The sequence below is a fragment of the Ochotona curzoniae genome, unplaced genomic scaffold, assembly GCF_017591425.1.
Source record: "Ochotona curzoniae isolate NIBS_2020 unplaced genomic scaffold, NIBS_Ocur_1.0 contig_21, whole genome shotgun sequence".
NCBI lineage: Eukaryota > Metazoa > Chordata > Mammalia > Lagomorpha > Ochotonidae > Ochotona > Ochotona curzoniae.
The window spans coordinates 371,969-393,341 of record NW_024465322.1 but is presented as its reverse complement, the minus strand read 5'-3'; the positions used below and the strand labels follow the sequence as shown (position 1 = coordinate 393,341).

The 21,373-nt window shown below is 39.0% G+C and overlaps 1 protein-coding gene across 1 annotated transcript in view; it reads right to left on the bottom strand.

Annotated features, from left to right (window-relative positions):
* The window catches only part of PCLO (piccolo presynaptic cytomatrix protein), a 334,110-nt gene that overhangs the window by 63,687 nt on the left and 249,050 nt on the right, over positions 1–21,373 (bottom strand). The window contains exons 11-16 of the mRNA XM_040970975.1: positions 16,429–16,537; positions 15,809–15,876; positions 14,610–14,824; positions 11,385–11,435; positions 4,862–4,986; positions 2,447–2,473 (exon numbers count right to left, since the gene is read on the bottom strand). Of these exons, the coding sequence (XP_040826909.1) occupies positions 2,447–2,473; positions 4,862–4,986; positions 11,385–11,435; positions 14,610–14,824; positions 15,809–15,876; positions 16,429–16,537 (595 nt within the window). The remainder of the gene's footprint in view (positions 1–2,446; positions 2,474–4,861; positions 4,987–11,384; positions 11,436–14,609; positions 14,825–15,808; positions 15,877–16,428; positions 16,538–21,373) is intronic.

Below are 21,373 nucleotides of genomic sequence, written 5' to 3'. Positions count from 1 at the left end.
TCCATGCACACTTTTAGAATTCCTTTTGTGTATAAGAATACCTGAGTGTTTGCTTTTCAAAAGAAATGCACAGCACAGCCATTGTGTAAGCTCTCTGTTTTCTGTGGAATGCTGTCTTTTTTTCACTCCAGTTTCTCTTCTCTCTGTGTGTACCCACAGAGAAGGATCCTGGTTGTGGTCTCCACTCCAACCCTAGGACCTTGCAATGCCTGGCATATAGACTACACTAAAGAAATGCTAGCTAAGTGGATTCTTGAAATAGGCTTGTGGTTCTTAGTTTTCCTTTAAAATGCTATTCAAACAAAATCCTTTTCGGCCGTTAGGTTGCAAAAGCATGCACATGTGTCTGCCTTGGGTGTATCATGGGGGGTGTAGTTTGACATGATGACAATGATGAAAGGAATATCAGCCTTCCAGCATAATGACTAAGTAAAAATGTTACTAAAATCATGAAATAAAAATTTCAAAGTTTCAAGTACAGCCAAACCCCAAGAAAAATAGTTTGGTGAGAGAAAAGCAGAAAGAACGCTTCTGACCCCTATGCTCACATCCAGTCCTTAATGACCCAGGGACAGCTACTGAGTTCATTCATTATTCATGCTCCTCCTTGTCAGTTTCTCACCTGGTCTTATGACCAATTTGACACTGGGTCTTTCAGAGATGGTGTATATATCAATCAAAGGGCGGGGAGTACAAAGACAATCTAAAAAACCAAAATTGGACTTTGGGTAATTCAGTGCTTTTTGCTTTCAAACAAGATCATTTTTAATTTTTATGAAAGTTGTTTTAATTTTGCAAATAATACTGTGAAGTCACTTGGTAATTCAAGCATTCTATATCTTTTTCACGTGTGTGGTATGCATATGTTTGTACATTACATATAGGCAGGCATAGTTAGCCAGAGTTACATGAAAAGTGTTATAAATATCATCAGCAATAATAATACCAACTTTCATTTACATATGAAACCTTACATATGCCTGTCATTATCCTTATCACTGTTGATGTATCATTTTATATTTTTCAAAATAATCTAGGGAAGGGAGCTATTATGATTCCTAGTTGAGCTGACTAGGAAATATTTCAAAGAAATTTCCTATCTTCTAAGTCACGGAACTGAATTGAAAAGAACCCAAGTTCTTATCAGCTTACTGCCTCCCACAGCCTAAGTTACTCCATCAGTACCTTGCTACTATAAATTCCGTTTCACACTGACAATCTTCAAGGGTTGATAAAAGTGACCTTTAGATGAAAGACATGATAAGAAAATGACGTTTGGTTCTGAATAGCCATGCAAGACATCCCCGATTCTTTCGAACATTAACTACATTTGCAAAACTGATGCTTCTAGGTTTAAATATAATATCATTCTTATAATCATGCTCCAATTCTCGAGATGAAAAAAGGAAGATTTGGAACAACGTGATGGACAATGTGTGTCTTCAAATGTCATTATCTCTTTGAAACAGAACTAATTTCACATATCCAGCTCAGGAGACCTGAATTATGCCCACTGGTGGAAGGAACCTGCTATATACTCTTTGTCATAATTAGGGTTTCAAGGAAGTGGAAAATTTCTCGGTGTCAGAAAATTTATAGTGATGAATCCTATTTGTAATATTTCAACAAGTGTATCTTAAAAACATTAGAAACCATTTCTTTGAGACAATACTCTGTCAGCGCTAATGTTGAGGTCAAACTTTAATGCTACAGATGAAAGTGAATTGCATGCCCTTACGACATTCTAGGTGGGGTGAAAATCTGTATCATCCTGTTGCTGAAGCTGGCATTCAATTTGCTTTCCCAGCCAAATGCTGCATTTGATGGAGCGTGCTTGTAATTCTATCAGAAAATAGCTTTCTATTTTTGGAAACAAACAAACAAACAAAAAAGGATTCTGTTATGCCATTGTAACCTACATTAGCAAGTAGGTTATGGCATCCTATGATTGCACAGCCATAACATTATACCGCAGAAGGTGTAAAGGCAAGAGAAAGATTCAATATCATGGTCAAGTAAGGGAAAAGAATAGACTCCTGAAACCCACAAGATGAGTTCATTCCTTGAGAAATGTGATTACAGATATTTCCACTTGTAATAGAAGGCTCAGGACAAATTAAGTCCTAATTACCACATGAGAAGCTAAAGGAATTATAGTAGAAAGATTGTAAATAAAATCCAGATATCTCTAATTTCAAGGTGGCGTGTCCTTATTTGCTTCTCTGTGCTTTTAATAGTTTCTACTTTTCCGTGGCTTACTGCACACGTTTACGAAAACTATTAAAAATAACTGTCAGAATAGTTTCTGAAGCCATAACTCAACAGATACCAAATGCGTAGAAAAACAAATGATTGCCTAAGTTACCGTTTAGATAAATGTACATAAACATACAAAAGTGTGACTCTAAACACAACAGGGAGGTTTGATACTGAAAGGAAACTCTACCTTGCATTCTGGACAACCATGACTTGACTGCATTGGTTCCAAGAGCGAAAGTGAGGATTAAAACAGGCAAGTAGGAAAGACAGGGAGAACAAAGTTAGGAACAAAAAGCAAGGATGAAAATTGGAGAATAATTCTTAGAGGCACTACACCATTACATGTAAATGACACAAGATAGAGAAAATAATCTTTGAACTACAACAAAAACAATGCCTTCCAAGTAGAATCAACCTCAAGACTTTGAATACTTCTGGATTTGTTAAAAGAAGGCAGAACTGAATAGGAGTAACATATTAACAGTCTTTGAGCTAGGTCCCGCCCAATCAGAAATATTTTATTTGCCAAATTACTTAAGCATATGTTTTGCTGGGGTCTTCACGCTCTAGTTTCCTGTGTCCCTAGCATTCCCTGAATGGATTGATAGATGTGTGTTACCTGCTCCCCTTTTTCTGGAGTCTCCAATAACTAACTGAAATGTAACTTGGAATAAACAAGAGATACTCCCTATAGCATAAAGGGGACTCGATGATATTACTGGAGACGGCAGAAAGCAGACAACACGAATTATTCATTCAGCAGCAATTACCAGCTAGAGATATAATGCTGGCAGCGATTTCCCCTTGTCTCTTAAAACTGCCATTCAGGAACACGGAAGGCCTAGCAATGTCAACCAAAGTCTGAAGGGAAGTCATTGGTTTGTTGCTGTGTTTGGCATACTTACCTGAAGATCAGATGCAAATTAGGAACTGTGTGGTATAAAATTAGGAACTGTGTGGTATAAAAAGGCAAATCAACTAGCATCACATAAAACGTCCCCTTTGCTTGAGCTATGCAACTAGAGTTTAAACTATTTGTAAAGCTACTGAGGGGTACGAAAACCGTGCAACACATTAAAGTGAGAGGAGCCGTCCCCACGAGTCTAGGTTTCTAAACAGGACAACATGAAAGGCTCTGAATTACTGGTAATTTTAAGATTATTTGCTGCGTGTTATCTAACTTGGTCCCTCTGATAAAGTAAAAATTATGGCTCTGCCCACTTGGCTCTCTCAACATCGTCAAGGAAACGGGATCTCAAAGAAATTGGTGATCTGCCTTTCCTGAGGCAATTGGTAAACAACAAATTCCAACGCTCTCTGTGGCTCTAATCTGATTCCCTTTCAAGCAAGCGAACTGCAGTCACAGAACTCACTTGATATGATTTCAATGCTGTTAATATTTGTTGAGGTTTGATTGGTGGCCTGAAACACAGTCTCTATTTTGGCGAATGCTCTCGATGTATTTGAAAAGAATATGCAATTTGCTATTGATGAGTACCATCATCTGTAACTAACAATTAGGTAATGAAGCTAAGCAGAAGGTACTTCAAGGCAATTTAGACGGTAAAATTTAGAAACGATCATATTCATGCATGGTATTAGGATTAATTAAAAACCGTATCTTGAAAAAAATATATACTGAAATGCCTTTTATAAAATGTTACCACAGCTGGGACAAAAGTCGAACGTGCTGTTGGAGTGGCAGCTGTTGAAGCCAAGTGATGGGCTCATGGTGGGGTCATTATAGCTGTGTCATTCTCTACTTCTGAGCAGTACTGCGAAATCTCCAGGTAAAAATGAATATCCAAATATCAGTCCACAAGGTGAAATACAAATAAATTAAAAGAAAATTCTTCCAATTACCAAATCAGAATTCTTTTTGTTAAACCTTCATTTGTTAATTATTTATAACTTAATCACATTAATGCAGATAATTCAATCCATTCAGATAGAGCATTCCAATCTGCAGAGTTCAAATAATGTTTCAGAACTAATTTTGAGCACTGATTTATGTACCACCAGCATCTACCCATCAACTTTAATAATGTGAAAATTAAATCTCTCCAAAAAATGTACTTATCACAATTTATGCTTCCCATATGATATTCAAAGATACACTTTTCATCGACTTATTAAAGTCAACATCTCAAATCGTTTGATTCTTTTTTGAAGTTGCACATACTTGGTATACTTGGGAATATACCAAGAAGTCACTTTACATATGGGATAATGTTTATGCCTGTAAAAATAACCAAAGTGTGAACAGTGGCTTCTCAGATCCATTGGGGAATAGAAACTACTTGTTTCGCTTTGTACTGTTGATTCTCCTGCAGGAATCCAGGCCATGTCGTCACCACAGAAGTGGTTTCCAGGACCAAAACGCTAATCCCCCTCTCCCAGAGGCTGGTTATCATGAGAGCTGCTTTGCCTAGAATTCTTCAGTTCACTCTAAAACGTTTGAATCCGTTTCCTGTACTCATTAGAGACAAACACATAGGCTGTGTGAAGAAAACAAGAGGAAAGATAGCCAGGCAAAGCGTGGGGATTTATCACAGTGTTTTATACCATGGATGGAACCCTGGGAAGCCATTGCTTTACTCACCCTCGACCTGGGAGTAGGTACACTTTAACAAAAGGGTCAGAATAACCATTGTTGTCTCGAGGTACAAGATTTCTTGCTTGGAGAATATGTATTATGAGATTTCCAAGGTCGTAGTTGAGTTGAAGCTTTAAAAGATGGCAAAATACCATGGATTAAAAAAAATAATAATAAAAAGCTTGTAAAAAAATAACAAAATTTGCAGTTTTGTTTTAAAAATCATGTTAGAAGCATTAGTTCTCATTTCCACTTTATTTTACGCTGAACAAATCCATTCATGTCTCATTTAATAGACAGCTCCTGGGCACAATGAAATTTTCAGTGAATATGTTAATTTTTCACAATTAACTTTCCCTGTTGGAAAGTCCTGGCCTAATGAAAGTTCAAATAGAAGACAAAACATACAGTATTAAACTAAATTTCCATGCTTGGAGAAATAGTAAATGATGTTAATGGGCATTATCACAATTCCCAGGATTTATAAAATAGGCTAATTGGCAAAATCGTCAGTGTCATTTGCATTTTGCCAAATGAGCAGTAGTGGGTGGGACAGCTAGTTAAAATAAAGCTGTATGTATAGAAGTAACAGAAATGAAGAAAGTATAGATTTCACATTTTAGAACTTTATATTACCTGATATGAAAACCACAACTTCTCCTTCTGTGCCTGCATTTCTAATATAATGAAAGGTTAGGAGGTAAAATCCTGTCCTTCAACTTTGAAGCTCTGGAAAATGTTTCACTGCCTCATAGAAACCTACTGGCTGTTGCAAAAATGTTATTGAGGAATAAGAGACTTAGGTTCAAATAAATACTTGAAAAGACTACATACTCCAAAAAAGTTCTTGTTACCAATTTTTCTCTTTCACAGTTGAAATGACAGTTAGGCATCATTTGGAACAAGCTCGATTATTTTTATTATTGCTTTAGAAGAATCTATTTCCAACAGGGGGAAACCTATACGTCAAAATACCAACTTTTTACATAAAATACTGATACTCTGTGTTTCCACTCAAAACAGCAGATCTTAGATGAGTCAAACGCTTACTGAAACTTAATCACTTCAGCGAAACTTCATGTGTCTGTCTCCTAGCGGAAAAGGAAGCTCAACTGAAAAGGCCTGAGTCTCCCTGTTCATCAGCAGAGCCGTGGGAGGGACAAAGCATTGCAAGAAGAGGAAGGGAAAGGAAAGTTTGGAACCAAGTTAGAAAGGGGTAGTGAAGTATAGATGGCGACAAAATACGCAACTGATTTCCCTGAAGTTTACAACAGTTTCCACATCCTTCAGGGAAGGGGGAAAAAAAATACTTGTGCATTCTCTGCCAGGTTTAATGTTTCTTTTTAACTGATAATAAAGTATTTTTTAACTGGGCTCTGCGTGGCCCAAGGAAACACCTGGACTTGCACAAGGACTGCTTTTGAGAAGTGGGAATTTCCAGGAGTTACCGCGGTGGTGTGGATGACGGAAATACGCAACATTTGGAATGAAATTTGGATAAAAGAAAAATAACTTGTAATAATTAAAATTGCAGCCTCAGGAAAATATCGTATAGGTTAAGGTAAATCTTATCTATAAAACTGAACCTTACTGTTCAAGTAGAGAAAACTGACAGCAAGCAAAAATAAATACAACGGACACCAGTCCAAAAGGAAGAAATTTAAAAAAAAAATGGAAGAAAGCTATCAAGAATCAGAAAGATTCTCTTTGTGCTTGAGAAAGAAATAAAGATTAAGTCTGGTGAAAAATAGGCTTTTTACAAACAGGAGACAGCAGAGACACAACAAGATCGGGAGTTGGAAGGTATTCAGCATCAACCATGACAATCCCTGCTTAGCACAATGCCACATTCTGCAACTTTTCTCTTTTCCCACATGTACAACAGGCTTTTGCTATTACCAGTATCTACTGTGATAATCATGTCACGGATTCCTTTGTAGTCACAGACATAGCGAATTTTATTACATTATTCTTTCGTTAGTCTCTGATTCTCTGGCCATGCTATATTATGGAATAACTAGCCGACCTGGATGATAAACTGAGTCTCAATGTATTTCTCAACGTTGCTGTCTTCATTCCTCACATCGCAAACTACAGCATCATTCTTCGCACCGTTTCTTCCTTAAAACATTCTCTCTTTATTCTTAAATTAGCTTAAATCTCTCTTCCCCTTTGTGAACCATTTTTGTAAAAATTTCCTCTAAAAAATAACAGGGGAAAAGCTTAACATACCTGTTTTCCTGATGGAAAGCTAACTACTTTCAAAAAGTTAACTTACACTGTGTTTTCATAGGCAACATTTCATATCTACACTAAGGTACTCTTTGTTGATACCTTAAGGCACATTTTTTTTCTCACATCTTTCAATACATCCCACACTAAGAAAAAAACACTTTATGTCACAATAAAATATATAAATGTGAAATCACACAACTAAAAGTGATAATGAGACAGGGACAGGCATGCGGACTAGAACCTCTGCTTCCTCTGCCACTTTTCGCTCATGAGTGGAGGACGAGGCCCGTCCCCAAGGGCTTAAAAAGCAGCCAGCACCATCTTAACTCATGCAGCCAGTGTGCCCATCAAGTGCCAGGCTTTGCCCGCTGGTCACCAGCCGATGAGCTCTGGGGACTAGAGGGTGACGAATTATTGCCCAGGGCCATCCATGGAAAAGGACACCATACTTGTAAGCGAAGAACGAATCCTAACAACAGGGCCACTTGTTGCTAAGTCAGGGGATTGAGACTTGGTGGTATGGAGGGGAGAGATTGGACAATCTGTATGGGTCAAACTGATACACCAGACCACATGGGAGCCCTGAGATGGGCTTGTTAGCACAGAGCATCACTGACCACCACACACCAGACCACGTGAAGGCTATAGCTGTGGGTCTGTCTAGCAGAACTAGATCCCAGTACCTGACTGAGAGTCGGAACAGGGGACAGGTCACATTAGGCAGGACCATGACACTAAGCAGCACACGAGAGAACCAGGTCCTGGGATAGATTCTGTGTAGAATATGTGGGCCAAACCCTATGGAAATACAAGTCCCACTGCTTAGCTCAAGAGTTTGGGGTGGTGATGGGCTGATCTAGGTTTGACATGGAACCCGCCAACACTGACAGGTACTGGGGCTGAGAGTAGGTTGGGCAGGTCCAAGTTGCAGCACCAACATGTGCATCCTAAAACAGGGTGTGGGGCGGGCCAGCCCACAACATCCACCATACAAAGGCCATGCCAGGTAAGGGCAGGCTATGCCAGGTAAGGGTTTAGCATCTGTTGGCACATGTGAGATCTGGGTCAGGGAATGGGGTGGAGTTCGGGAACATGGGACACTCCCCTATAGCTCCCACTAGTGAGTACATGTTCCAGACCTAGCGGTCGGGCAAGCTGGGCAAATGTGTGGGTTGGTTTTGGAACCGGGTGGATGTGGCAGGGTTAAGCAAACCTTAGCTCACTGGCCAGTGCAGAAACCAGACTGGAGTGCAGGTCATGCCAGGCTAGAGTATCACACCTACTAGTTTACATGAGCAAGGAATAGAAGCATTCTGAGCAGGGCCAGGTTGCAGCACCTGCCAGAGAGAGCTGGGACTGGGGGCTAGCTAGGTCAGGCCAGTTTGCAACATCCAAAGGCAAAGGCTAAGACAGATGAGGGGCTATGCCAGGCCAGTTCAGAGCAACCACAGGCAGGTGCAAGATCTGTGGATGGGAACAGACCTGGTTGGGGAGCAAAGAGGATGCCCTGTATGGGGTGTGATCCCCCATTGGTGAGTGTGACGGCCATTGTGGGTGCCGTGGTCTGGTCTGGATGTGGCTGCAGGATCCCTTGGCATGTTTTGGGCTGGGTCTGGGATGCATCGGACCGGGCTAGACTACAGCACCCACTGGTGTTCATGAGAACCAGGGTGGGTGTAGGTTGGGCTAGGCTAGGTCTCTGCACCTGTTGAACCATGCGTGAGCTATGTCTGGGTGCGGACCAGGCTTGGCTGGGCTGTAGCACTCAACAAGAACTGGAATGGGTGAGAGCCTGCCAGGAAAGGTCACTGATCCTATGGGACAGGAGGTGGACTAATTAGGGCTGGCCCAAGGACCTACCAGTGTGTGTGAGATCTGGCATTGGGAGAGATCTGGATGGAGGAGCCTGGGGAACTCCTCTGTTGGGACACACTCCCTGCAAGTGAATGTAAGAACCAAGATGGGGAACAGCCCAGACTAGGCCAAAATACAGTACCCACCAGCTTACATATGATTTACATACATAGGTCGGGCAGCAGGCCAGGCTGGGTCAGTCCATATCACCTGCTGGCGAATCTGAGTGCCAGAATGGAGTGTGTGGGTCAGGCTGGGTCAGGGCACAATACCAGCCAGTCCACATGAGGGTCAGAACTTCGGGCTGGCAGGGTGGGGTTAGACTGTAGCCCCCACCAGCTTGAGTTGGAATTGGGGGTGGGCCTGGCACCCACTGGCAAATGCTAAGGTCAGCCAGGGTATGCCAGACTGGGCTGCAGCACCCAACCAGCACAAGTGAAACCCAGGGGAGGGGGTGGGGACTGGCTCAATGGGGGATGCTGCGGGTGTCCCCCTGCCAGACCACTGCTCCCACTGGTGAGCATGAGAGCTGGGATGGGGGCAGACCAGGCCAGGCAGGGCCACAACTTCTGATGAGCCTGCATGTGACTGATTCAGGGAAAAGCAAGGCTGGGCTGACTGTACCTTCTGGTACATGCATAAGCCAGTGTGAGTGTGGGTGGGTTGGGCTTTGCTGCAGGATCAGCTGGCAGATGCTGGCACAGGGGCTAAATTCTGTCAGGTGCAGGCATGGCTAGACAGATGGTGGCACCTGTTGGCACCAGTGTGGACTGGATAGTGGGGCCGGTTGAGAGAAACTGGGCTTCAATGCCCACAAACATGTATGAGAGCTGAATAGGATGCAGAACAAATGGGATGAGTCTGCTGTTCAGACTGTCAAGCACAAAAACCAGGGCATGGATGTGCCTGGTGGGGGTTTTGTGGGTCATTCCAATTAGGCTGCCACCCCCACAGATTTGGGTGAAGGCCCAGTATGCAGTGGGCAGGATTGGGCTGGGCTCCAACACCCATTGGGTTGTGTAAAACCCAGTGTTAGAAACAGAACTGACCCAGCAATTGCAACTAAAAGTATATGCACAGGTTAATTTGGGTGACAGACTGTGCTGGACCCTGTACTGGCAAACACATGCAAGAATTAGGTCTGCGATGGCCTCAGATGAGGTTTCTTTGGTGATTCCCTACCAACTGAACCACTGGACTCAGAATCCCAACCACAGAGAGAATTGTGGATTCCGTGGTCTGACCATGGAGTGCATGTGTCAGAGCTGGGCCTCCTCAATGGCTCAGATGGTGCAGCGGACAGCATATCCAAATGGAGGATATGGCAGTACATTGGAGCCTCCAGAGGACATCTGGTACATTGGCAGTGGACAGAGGACAGAACAAATTGATATACTGCTCTAAGCACTGGCAGTGAAGATCTGAGAGACGGAGACTCTAAGGTGGACTATAGCAGCCAGTGAATTCTGGGAAGATTTCATCACGATTGGAGTAGTGGAATAGCCAGCAGTTCAGGGCTGTTGTATTATCAAAACCTTTTGAGAACTTCTTGGTGTTGTAAATTTCTATTTTTCTTCCTGATGTTGATTTTGCATTGTGGCTTTTCATTTAAGGAGGATGTGAGGTGGCTGTGTAATGGAGACTGTCATGTCCAGATGTGAGGCTATAGTATAATGTACATCTCTTCTTCCAGATGGAAGATGAACTGCTCATGAAACTATTAGCTGAATCCTGACAATGGGAGGCTGGACGCTCTGCCACTGTCCATGCCCGCTATGATGGACATGTGACTGTTTATGAAGAACTATGCTATAGTAATACCATCGGGGAACTTAGTGGAGTGGGGAGGGGACATAGGAAGTGGCAGGGGGAAGTCCCAGGGCATATGGAAATGTATCACAGAATGATGATAATAATTTAAAAAGTAAAAATTAGAAAAACGATTTGAAAAAAAAAAAAGTGAGACATTTTATATAGTATTTTCCTGGTCAAAATCTCTCAGATTGATTTTCTAAATTACAAGCTGCTACTTATGAAGCACAGCATGAAAAATATTTCTACGATCAAAAGTGGTTAGCAGTTATTTTAGCAATTGTTCATCCAAGAAGCAAAAAAGGAAAGGAATAAACTTAAGAAAGTCTTAACAAGTCTTAACAATTTCAAGAGAATCTTGTATCATGGTAAAAAGTAACTGAAGCATAAAACATACTGACATGGCCGAGGTGTCAGGCAGATTTCAGTCAAACTGTATACCTGTCAACTTTCACAAAATCTGTATTTCTCATCAATATGCTATTATCAAATTTGCATATTTTCTTTATGGTTCTGTATGTCATAGAAACGGAAAGAGCCCAAGGTTGTGTTTACAATTTCAATATCTTAGTAGCAAAATCAACCAAAAGCACGTGGCACAGTATTGATTTTTCAAAAATGCTCTTACCTGAATTTCTCCCGTTATTGGATGAGAAACAACTTTTGTTGCATCAGCAGGCTGTAATGTCCAACAACATATATTAAAGCAACAGACAAACTATACTTGAAGCTGTGACTGCATTTATTTATTCAATTATTTATTTCTTGTTTAAGAAAAGATTTAAAGAGAGAAGGAGTGGCAGAATGATCTTTCATCTGCTGCTTCACTCCTCAACTGGCTGCAAGGTTTGGAGCTAAAGCAATTGGAAACCAGGAGCCAGGAGCCTCTTCTGGGTCTCCCACATGGGTGCAGGTAGGTGCACAGTAAGATATTTTAAATTACGCAGCATAAAAGAGCAACTTTCCTTGGACACAAGATGTGCAAATGAGCAGTTTGAGGTGGCTGCGTTTTAACATTAGTGCCAACTATCTTCCTTTGAAATGTATCTTTGTTGGACCACTGTTGCACTGTTGTAACACTGTTGGTGTTAGTGGTGTGGAACTGGTAAAGAGAACTTTGAGTCTGCATCTAATTCCATGGTTTGGGAAACTGTTCATTGGCCACCAGACACCCGCTCATACCCACTGATAGGTAAGTGTAATCATTAAGAAAAAATGAAAAAGAATGTATTTATGTGTATTATTTTTCCTAATGGCTATTAAAATGTTAGGAAATAGTTACTGGATTGTTAGATTCTATTTCAACAATTCAATTCTCTCAGGTATGTGGAACTAGGGTGGCAGGAAAAAAAAATTACTGTGATATTAACAGTAAATTCGTGCCACAAGAATATAAAAACAAATTAAAATTATTTACACATTAGCTTGCACGAGCTTATTCAGATTAGAAAGATAAAGGGCAAAAGAATGGTCAGACTTGGAGACAATTTTGTTGAAGAAAGTGATAGAAACACCTTCACGTTAAAAAAAAAAATCCATATTGAATTACTAGCAATCCCGTTTAAATGCATGCATTGGTTTTATTTGTAAAATGTAGTTATCTATTTTATTTTGGAGGAAGAGCTGGACAGACAGTAAGAGAGGCTTTTCATCTGCTATTCAGTCCAGAAACATCCAGGAGCTAGGAGCTGAATCAAGCGCTCTAAGATTGCTGATAGGAACCCAGATATTTGAATTATCATCTGTTGGCTCTTAAGGCTCCGTTAGCAGGAAGCTGAATTTGGGAGCGGAGCTGGGCTTCAAACCCAGGTGCTCTGATTTGAAATGTAATGGTTCTACTTCTACATTCAACACCCATTCCTAGGCATTTTGCTAAAAATTCAAGTTGACTAAAATTCCATTATTCAATATAGTATATTTGCAAAAAGTCATATTTTGGACACTAAGATGAAAATGTTTTGAGATGAGTTTAAGACTTATGAAACTCAAAGACATTAAGTTGCAATTGTCAAAACATTGTTAAAACATGAAACAATGGTTTCTCTCAATATACTTTTGAAACATTTGGTCCCTGAAACAAATGGAAGAAAATGCTGTCTTTTATGCATATCACATGCTGATGGGTCTTAAAATTCTTAGTTTTACATTAGAAGTTGGGTATTCTATATTTCTCTGATGCCCTATGTCCTATCATATTACCTAAAAAGTGGTGGTTAAATTACTGCACATAAGAAAAAAAAATCTGAGGACATAAAAAATATAAACAATGCCGCACAAACTAGCAATGTTAAACTTAAGAATTGACTGTCTCTGAATTCTTTCAAATATAACATAGAAATTGGTAAAAAAAAGAGATAGGAGAATTATGTAGCTATTTTAGATGGATAATATACATACTATTTTAAATTAATTTTTAATAACTATTTTAATTAATTATGTAGCTATTTTAGGTGGATAATATACAGACTATTTTATATTAATTTTTAATAGTATTTTAATTAATTATGTAGCTATTTTAGACGGTTAATATACAATTTTTAAATGGTATTCAGATAGAACCTCTAAATTTAGGTGCCCTCAAATTTATTTGGAAACTCAGATTTCTTGAAATTATTAGCACAACTGTGCTGTCTAGTTTGAAATAAGTCATTTTATGATGCAACGGTTAAGATGAATCTTTATTTGCCACTTACTTCTAAATAATAAGGGGTTGTGGCAGCATACACCATATTATTATATTTAGTAATGCATACTTTGTGGTGTCTGGTAATTTTACTCAGGTACAGTCTGTTCTTCTCATACATTTTAACACAAAAACACAAACTTTTATTTATTTCTATTTAAAATAAGGATATTTTCCACATCTTTGGTGATCAAAAGGATAATTTGCCTTTTAAGAATTAAACATGAGATGGAAAAATTACAGTTTATCTATATTTTCAGTTGTTTTTACTAAGGTAATTAATTCTATTAGTTTCCTAGCAACTGTAAAAGAATGACACGGGAACTATTTTTCCCAAAGGAGGATGTGCATCCACAGGTGGAATCGGGGTATGGCTTTCAGTGGGGTGAGCACTTGCTACTGCGTTTCCCTGCTTTTCGCTGTCCTGAACACCTTTTATGCAATTTTTTTACTGGCATGCTGATGAATTCTAATGTAGTGTCTGTCTTTTGTTTTCAAAAAAAAATGGGGAAACAATTTTCCCAATGCAAAGAAGCTCAGATTCATGTAACAACGAACCAGAAGGGTCTGACATTGGGGCTTCGCAGGTCAAGTTGTAGACTCGGCAAAGCCAACATCCCCGATGGGCTGCCCACTTGGGTCCTGGCTGCTCAACCCTCATCCAGCTCTCTGCAAAGACATCTGGGAAAGTAGCAGAAGACAGCTCAAATCTTTCCGTTTCTATGCCCACAAGAGAGACGTTGTGGATGGAGTTCCAGGCTTTGGACTAACCCAGTCCAGGATGCTGTGGCTAAATGGGGAGGGACCCAGGATATGAAAGGAAACTCAGTCACTCTCAACCACTTCTTCTCTCTGAAATTCTGCATTTCAAATAAATATATAGGTCTTTTTTAAAAGAGAGAAAACATGAAGTATCACACACATTTTCAAATTCCTCATAATAAGTACCATGGAAACATTTTGAGATACTGAGATAAAGCATCTTGTTACTTCTTCATCTGTTGTTACACTCAGAAGAAGTAACACTCTTTTTTTTTGTTGTTTTGATACATCATTCTTAAATAAGACATTACAAGAGGCACCAATCAGAATAATGGGGATGTTTCCTTTCAGACAAGGAGCTAGAAAAGAAGCCTTTCTCAGAGCCAAGTGAACCCTGGCAATGCTTACCTTGCTACTGCCATGCTTCTTTTTGTTCACAGATGGCGACCCTGGCTGCCCAGGGCTAGGCACGGAACTGGATCCCGCGGATGTAGGACACGAATGAACGTGAGATCCTTTTTCAGCGACTGAGGATACAACCAGTGGTGACTGCTGGAGCGAGACCTTCTGCAGCTCGGCTGCTAACTGCTTAGGATCAACCCCTGGGGATTTCGTTTTGTCCACTGCAACAACACGAATTGGTTTGACAGAAGTCTCTGTTGCATTAGTACTGAATGTCAAGGAACTTGGTCAGGTGACAGAGCTTATAAAATCAGCTAACTTTAAGAATCAAATAACGATACACTTACGTAGCAGAATGATGGATTTATGACTGCTTATTAAGGATTAGACTATTGTAGTAATAGAAGGGAAATCAGTAGGGGGGGAGGGAGAGATTTTGAGGAGGTGGTAAAGAAAATCCCAGAGCCCATGGAATTGTATCATATAATTTTTAAAAAATTAAATAAATGCAATTGCAACATAAGACATGCATTTCTAGGGAAGTCTAGAAAGTTCAAGGAAGAATGACATAATGTAGAATTATAGAGAAAACTCTTCTTATCCTTTCTTCAGGAAAAATATTTTCAAGTTTTCTTTATATAGAGAATTGCATGAATGACATCTACTAGAACTGAATTTGAATGCTCCACTTATCCTGCTCAAATTTTGAGAGCGAATATTTGCATTTGCACATGCAAATAACTTGCATGTTGTAAAGCAGTTTTAAAATATTTGAATATAAACATAAAGAAATACATGTGTGCCTATTTTATGTCTTATAACTAATCTCTTAAACACGTGCACTATCTTCGTTATCTAAGAACGAATTAAGTTTTGTTGAATTTATTTTAAGGAGGCACAAACAAAAGGCTAACCCTTGTGACGATCCAAGGAAGCAAGGGTTATCAAAAAGTTATATCAGGCCGTAGAGGAATGTTTTCATGGACTGCTTTGCCAGGATTAAAGGATTGAAAAGTGTGAAGTCATAGAGCAAAAATTTCAGATACGTAATTATTGTTTCTGCAAATGGTTATCATGCGATAAACATAACGCTTTGGGCTTTGTTTATAGTTACATGGATTTATAACAAACTGCTGTATCTGTTTATGGCTAGATATCCCTGCTGGTGCCCTACGTCAACTAGACTACGGAAGAGTGGCACCTACCAGCCTTCGGTGGCTCGTGCAGTTCCAGATGCTGAGGATTTTCCGAATCTGAAAGCATATTTAGGTCCCTACAAATGAAAACCAAAACATCAACAAGGAAATCGAGCGAGCTTGACGCAAAAGGTATTTGTCTGCCAACTACCCTGAATTTTTGGTAGTCGGCCAATGAGAAGTGGTTAGTGATGGAAAGCGACCCCAAAGCGTGCTCGCCCTTCCAACCCGATATAGATTCGCAATGCTGTTCGAAGTCAGAGCTGATAAAAACGATCATTTAAGGTGAAATCTTTATGGATTAAATGGAAGTTCATTTTGAATTACTATACACATCCGTGAGCTCTAAACGAGAGTAGACTTTCATTTTCGATAAAGGCGTGAAAGGGGAGGGCTATTGACACATCAAAAACGAAACCGGCTGAGTTCTTTCTACACTGTAGGTTTTGATGCTGAAACATGAAATCTGTCAAACTTGTAATAATGCTATTTTCTAATGACAGAGAATCTTGCTGACTGGTAAAGGTTCCACCTTAAGAATTAAACATTAAAAGAGCCATGAGTAGCCAAAAAAAAACAAAAAACAAAAAAAACCAAAAATGGAAACAGAAAGATGGGGAAAAACTCACAGTCTTACACATATTTCTGCTTCCCCACTCGGCTGACTAATGATATTCTGCACTTCTTCATATGTTTTAGAAGTTAAGGGAATTCCGTTCCATTCCAGCACTTGCATCCCTAAAAAGACAAATTTGATATCACACCAAACGGGCATATACTCTGCAGTTCTGGCCCCAAGTGCATATATGATTTTGTTTTCATCTGAAAGATCAACTCAGCACACCATTTCGGAAGACAGTAGTTCACGCATCACTGGAACATGAAAACCAAACCATTATGTATTTTTATCTCATCAATTTCCCTGAACATACACGATCAATTTAAAACAATACGAACAACCGTGCTTTTGAAAGCCTATTAAATATTATCAAACACATGCATTCTGTTCACACTGCTACAAAGGAAACCTGATTGAACATATATTGCTCAGGCCAGGTGTTTAAAGAGAGAGAGAGAGACAGAAAATCAAGCAATAATATCTGCCAATTTGATTCTGCTACAGGGAGCAAGTGGATAGAGAAAGGCAGACTTCCGGAATGGTACAGTTAGGAGTGTTTCTTACGACACTTCTCTCTAGAAATTATGGTGCATTGGAATTTTCCCAGCTATAGCAGGTGAGCACACCATATCTTTCGCTTCTCTGAATACCAGACAGCCCTGAGGAGGGCAGAGGGAGTGTCCATAGGAGTAACTGTGGGCGATCGTATGCTCAAAAGGCTTGATGTATGGTTATTTTGAAATTTTTAGTAATATGTGAACAAGAAAATCATATTTTTATTTCACACTGGCAACCAAATCATGTAGCTGATCTAACCTACGTAGCCTATTTATTTTTTCTTTCCAGTTAGATCATTTCCTATAAAAAGGAACAGTAGTCATATAATTAGTATTCCAACAGTTGATATTTGTGTTTTTTTTTAATCCAGTTTATATAATACGGAACAAAATAATTTAGGAAAGTGTGAGTGACATCATCTTAATATTTGTATGTTGCAATGTGAGGTGGATACAAATTTGATAAAACCATCCAGTGTAGTGTTATCAATTTATGCGTTATAAATGTCTGGAAGCCATAAATGGGATAGAATTTATATCAAAGAACAGAATTGCTTATTCACCCTCTCGCAGAATTTCGAACAATGAGGTTGTTAATGGGCTTTGCAAAGGAGCACGTGAAATTCCCTTTTGCACATTAATAACTTCATTGGGAAATTCTAATCATGCCTCGACTGTGTAATGCAAGGTTTTCATGACTGATAGAAACCAGGAAGTGTATTCCCAGAATCAACGCAGTCACAGGAAGTGCCAGTAAGCTACAGCAAAATGACTACGGAAATCCATAGCAAGGCTCACAGTAACACAAGCAAGAACGACTTTCTAGAACTTACTCCAAGAAAACGTTATCTTCAGAGGGGCCTTAGGGTTATTTCAACAATCCCACGCTCTTGTTGTATACATAAAAGGAGAAAATTACGTAAATGACAGTGAAAACACTGCTAAGGCAAAAATATGGCACACTGAAAGAGAGAAGCAAAGCATTTGTTTTCCCAGTGAGGAATAAAGGTACATTTATGAAAAGATGATTTTGAATTGAAAGGAATCTTTTAATGCTGTTATAACTCAAACATTGAAGTCAAATTTCTACAGATGAATATTCTATTGAAAATAATTATGTATTTCCTGCTTTTCCTGGTATGTTTACCTGTTTATTTTTAATATCTCCAAACAAGGGAATGATTTTATGATTTATAATTCATAATTATCAGTTCAATGGAAAATGTTGCTAGATTTAAAACTGCTTAGTATGGTTACTAAAATTGGTGCAAATCTGTTCAGATTGTAGTGTATTGCCCGGGTTTAAGCATGAGATTATCACCTGAATGATATTCCCTGTCCCCCATTAAGCAGCTGTGCCCATGGTAAGACACCAAAGGCAAAGCCACTGCTTCGATGCTCAATATAACACGTTCTCCACTGTGTCATATGTTACAGATCCTACAGGATTCTTGTATAGCAAATACTGCCATGCCAAGTCATTGTTCATTTATTTCACAAGATGCCTTTGGAAACTGGGAGGAGGAAAAATCAGGTTATTTGAGTGACATATGTGAAATACATGGATGGGTTGTTGATCTTAGAACTTTTTATAATGCAGGCTAATGTGATATTATTATGCTTTGTGGAAATTCAACCGATTAATAACTTGCCATTTAATTAAGTATTTTCAACCTGAAGATGACATTATTTAATATCGTGATGGAACGTTCACACTTCTCTGGATTTAAATCTAGCAAGATGTATGTTTAGTGCTTTATTGACAATACACAAAGTATAATTGAATTATACAGAGCACCGATCCTAAAAGCTTGATAGAACTAAATCATAATCTATGAAACAGTGGTAATAGATTTATTACTCAAATCTCAAACTCACTAAGTTACGAAAGACCAAAAAAAAAAGGCTAAAAGACCGAAAAAAGGGATAAGAGTTAGGTAAGACCTTAAAAAAAAATCAGTCAACAACAACAATTTCTCAAGCCGACATTTCTAAATTCTTGGGATTATTTAATTGTATGTGCTCCTCAAACCAGCAAAAGTTAGTCTTAATCCTTATAATATAAATATCCATACTATGTTCTTGATATATGCTTAATATTTACCATAACATAGAAAACATCTTTTGGATTAAAAATTTGCAGTTAATAGTCAAAATCTATTTATTGGCTACTGGCTACTTATACATATAATACAAGCACGATTACTTTCATTCATTTATTTCACAAATATTTTTCTAGCTAGCTCCTTGTGTATGGTAGTTGCTACAAAATTCACCATCCTTATTTATGTTCAACATTTACATTACATTAAGTATTAATAAAATTGTACTATAATAGAAAATAATTAGGAATATCTTGACAATCTTTCAGGAGAAAGAAACCCAAAGTGTGGCAGGCATGTGAAGAAAAAGCCCAGATTCATTGGTGATTGAGAAGTGAATTTAATGAAACATCATCTAACGGGTGAAGGCTGAGAACCTGGCGATGCTGTGCGTTGACTGGGCTGGAAGGCCTGTGTGCCTAGCCTTCCCATGGGGAGTTGCTCGTGATACATTTTTCGTTGTGGCTTATTCCTTCTCTACCATGTGAGGATTTCATGAGGATTTTCATAGCAGGAAGAAAAAAGAAACCATATTATAATGAGACTGCAGATGAGTGTAATAGTTCTGTAGGGCGATCTGGCAGAAGGTAGTGAAGCTAAGCACACATTACTCACAGGAGTCCTCTGATTGGCTGTTATCCACAGGAGTCCTCTGATTGGCTATTACCCACAGGAGTGCTCTGATTGGCTATTACTAACAGGAGTGCTCTGATTGGGTATGCAAGTTGTGAGCAGGCTGAGATAATGGACAGTAGAAGCACAGAAAAGATCCCGGAAACAAATTCTTGGAAGAGGCTAGAGGAAGTCAACCATGCCTGGTGTGAACGCCAGGAGGGGGATCCCTCCCAACATGTTTGCCAGGTTAAAACAGGTAGGAAACAGGATCCCATCTCCAGGCCATATCTATTTATAGAGATTTAAATGATATGCACAGAGGGAGGAAATAAATATCCCTCTCAGAAAGAACTGATGTTAAGAACTGAATAGTCACAATGACCACCAGGATCACTCCAAAAATCTCTCAAAACAAACAAGCAAAAAATATAGACTAGCTAGTCAGAGAACAACAAGGAAAGCTTAGACAGGAAATAGTCAGCGTTAATGCACTTACACCTCACTGGGTGGGACACAAAGATTAGTTACTCCTCATTAGGGTATTTAAGATTTCTCTGCACACCCCTCCTAAAACTGCGCACCTAAACTGTTGACATATGTCTTGTTAGAGTTATAGAGTTGGACTACCCGAAAAACAGCCAGGTTCAGCAAAATTATGCTTCAATGCTATAAACTGCTAAATACTAAAATTAAAATAGACACAAGACAGCTGAATAATAATCTATGGCCATTTTAAGATGTATAGAACCTGGTTGTATATAAACTAATAATTGAAATGTCAACGAAGAAGTCACAGGATGTGGTTCAGAACTTGCATTTTTTTTTAACATATTGGTTATTCAATACTATGTCAATTAATTCCATAACATTATCAACTGTTACTGATGTTATGTCGGAGCTTTTAATTGATCGGGATGATATTCTGCCAGCTCTACCTTCAGACCAGAGAAGGTCTCCCCAAGAAACTGTTGAACTTATCTGGACAATAAGATGCTGGACTTTATGCTTGGTAAATGCTTGCAATGAAAGGATCTCAACTGAATTTGAACTGTGGTAATGCAACAATGTGAAGGAATCCACCATGGGGGGAGGGTTGGGGGGAATCCCAGTGCCTGTAAAACTGTGTCACATAATGCAATTATATCAATACAAAGAAAAAAAATAAGTGATTAGAAATTTATTTTAAAAATAAAAAATACTCCAGGATTAAAAATAACATGTACAAAAGTGACATTATATATCTTCTAAACAAATAATGGGTTTAATATATTATAATAATTGCCCAAAGAGAATAGTTGCCCACAGAAACAAAAGAACAGAAAATGAATGTGGATTAAGTGGATGAATAAATGAAAATAAAACATGCATAGGAAGCAATCAATCAGATGATCAATCAGCAAATTAGTTACAAAAAATAAAGTCCCATGTAAACAACATTATACCTTATTTGTATTTGTTTTCCATCTTTTTCACACTAGTATCATTAAAGATGACCACCTACTAACTTCCACATTTGCACAATCACTATCAGGAATGTTCCATGAAGCAGCAGTAACCACAGCAAGAGCTGAGCTGAACTATAAGCTGGGCATTTTCAGTAGTGGTTCAAACATCCCTGCATGCGGACTTTCTGATCTGGGACAGTGTTCACATCAAACAAATTGTTCATGTATTGTCATTT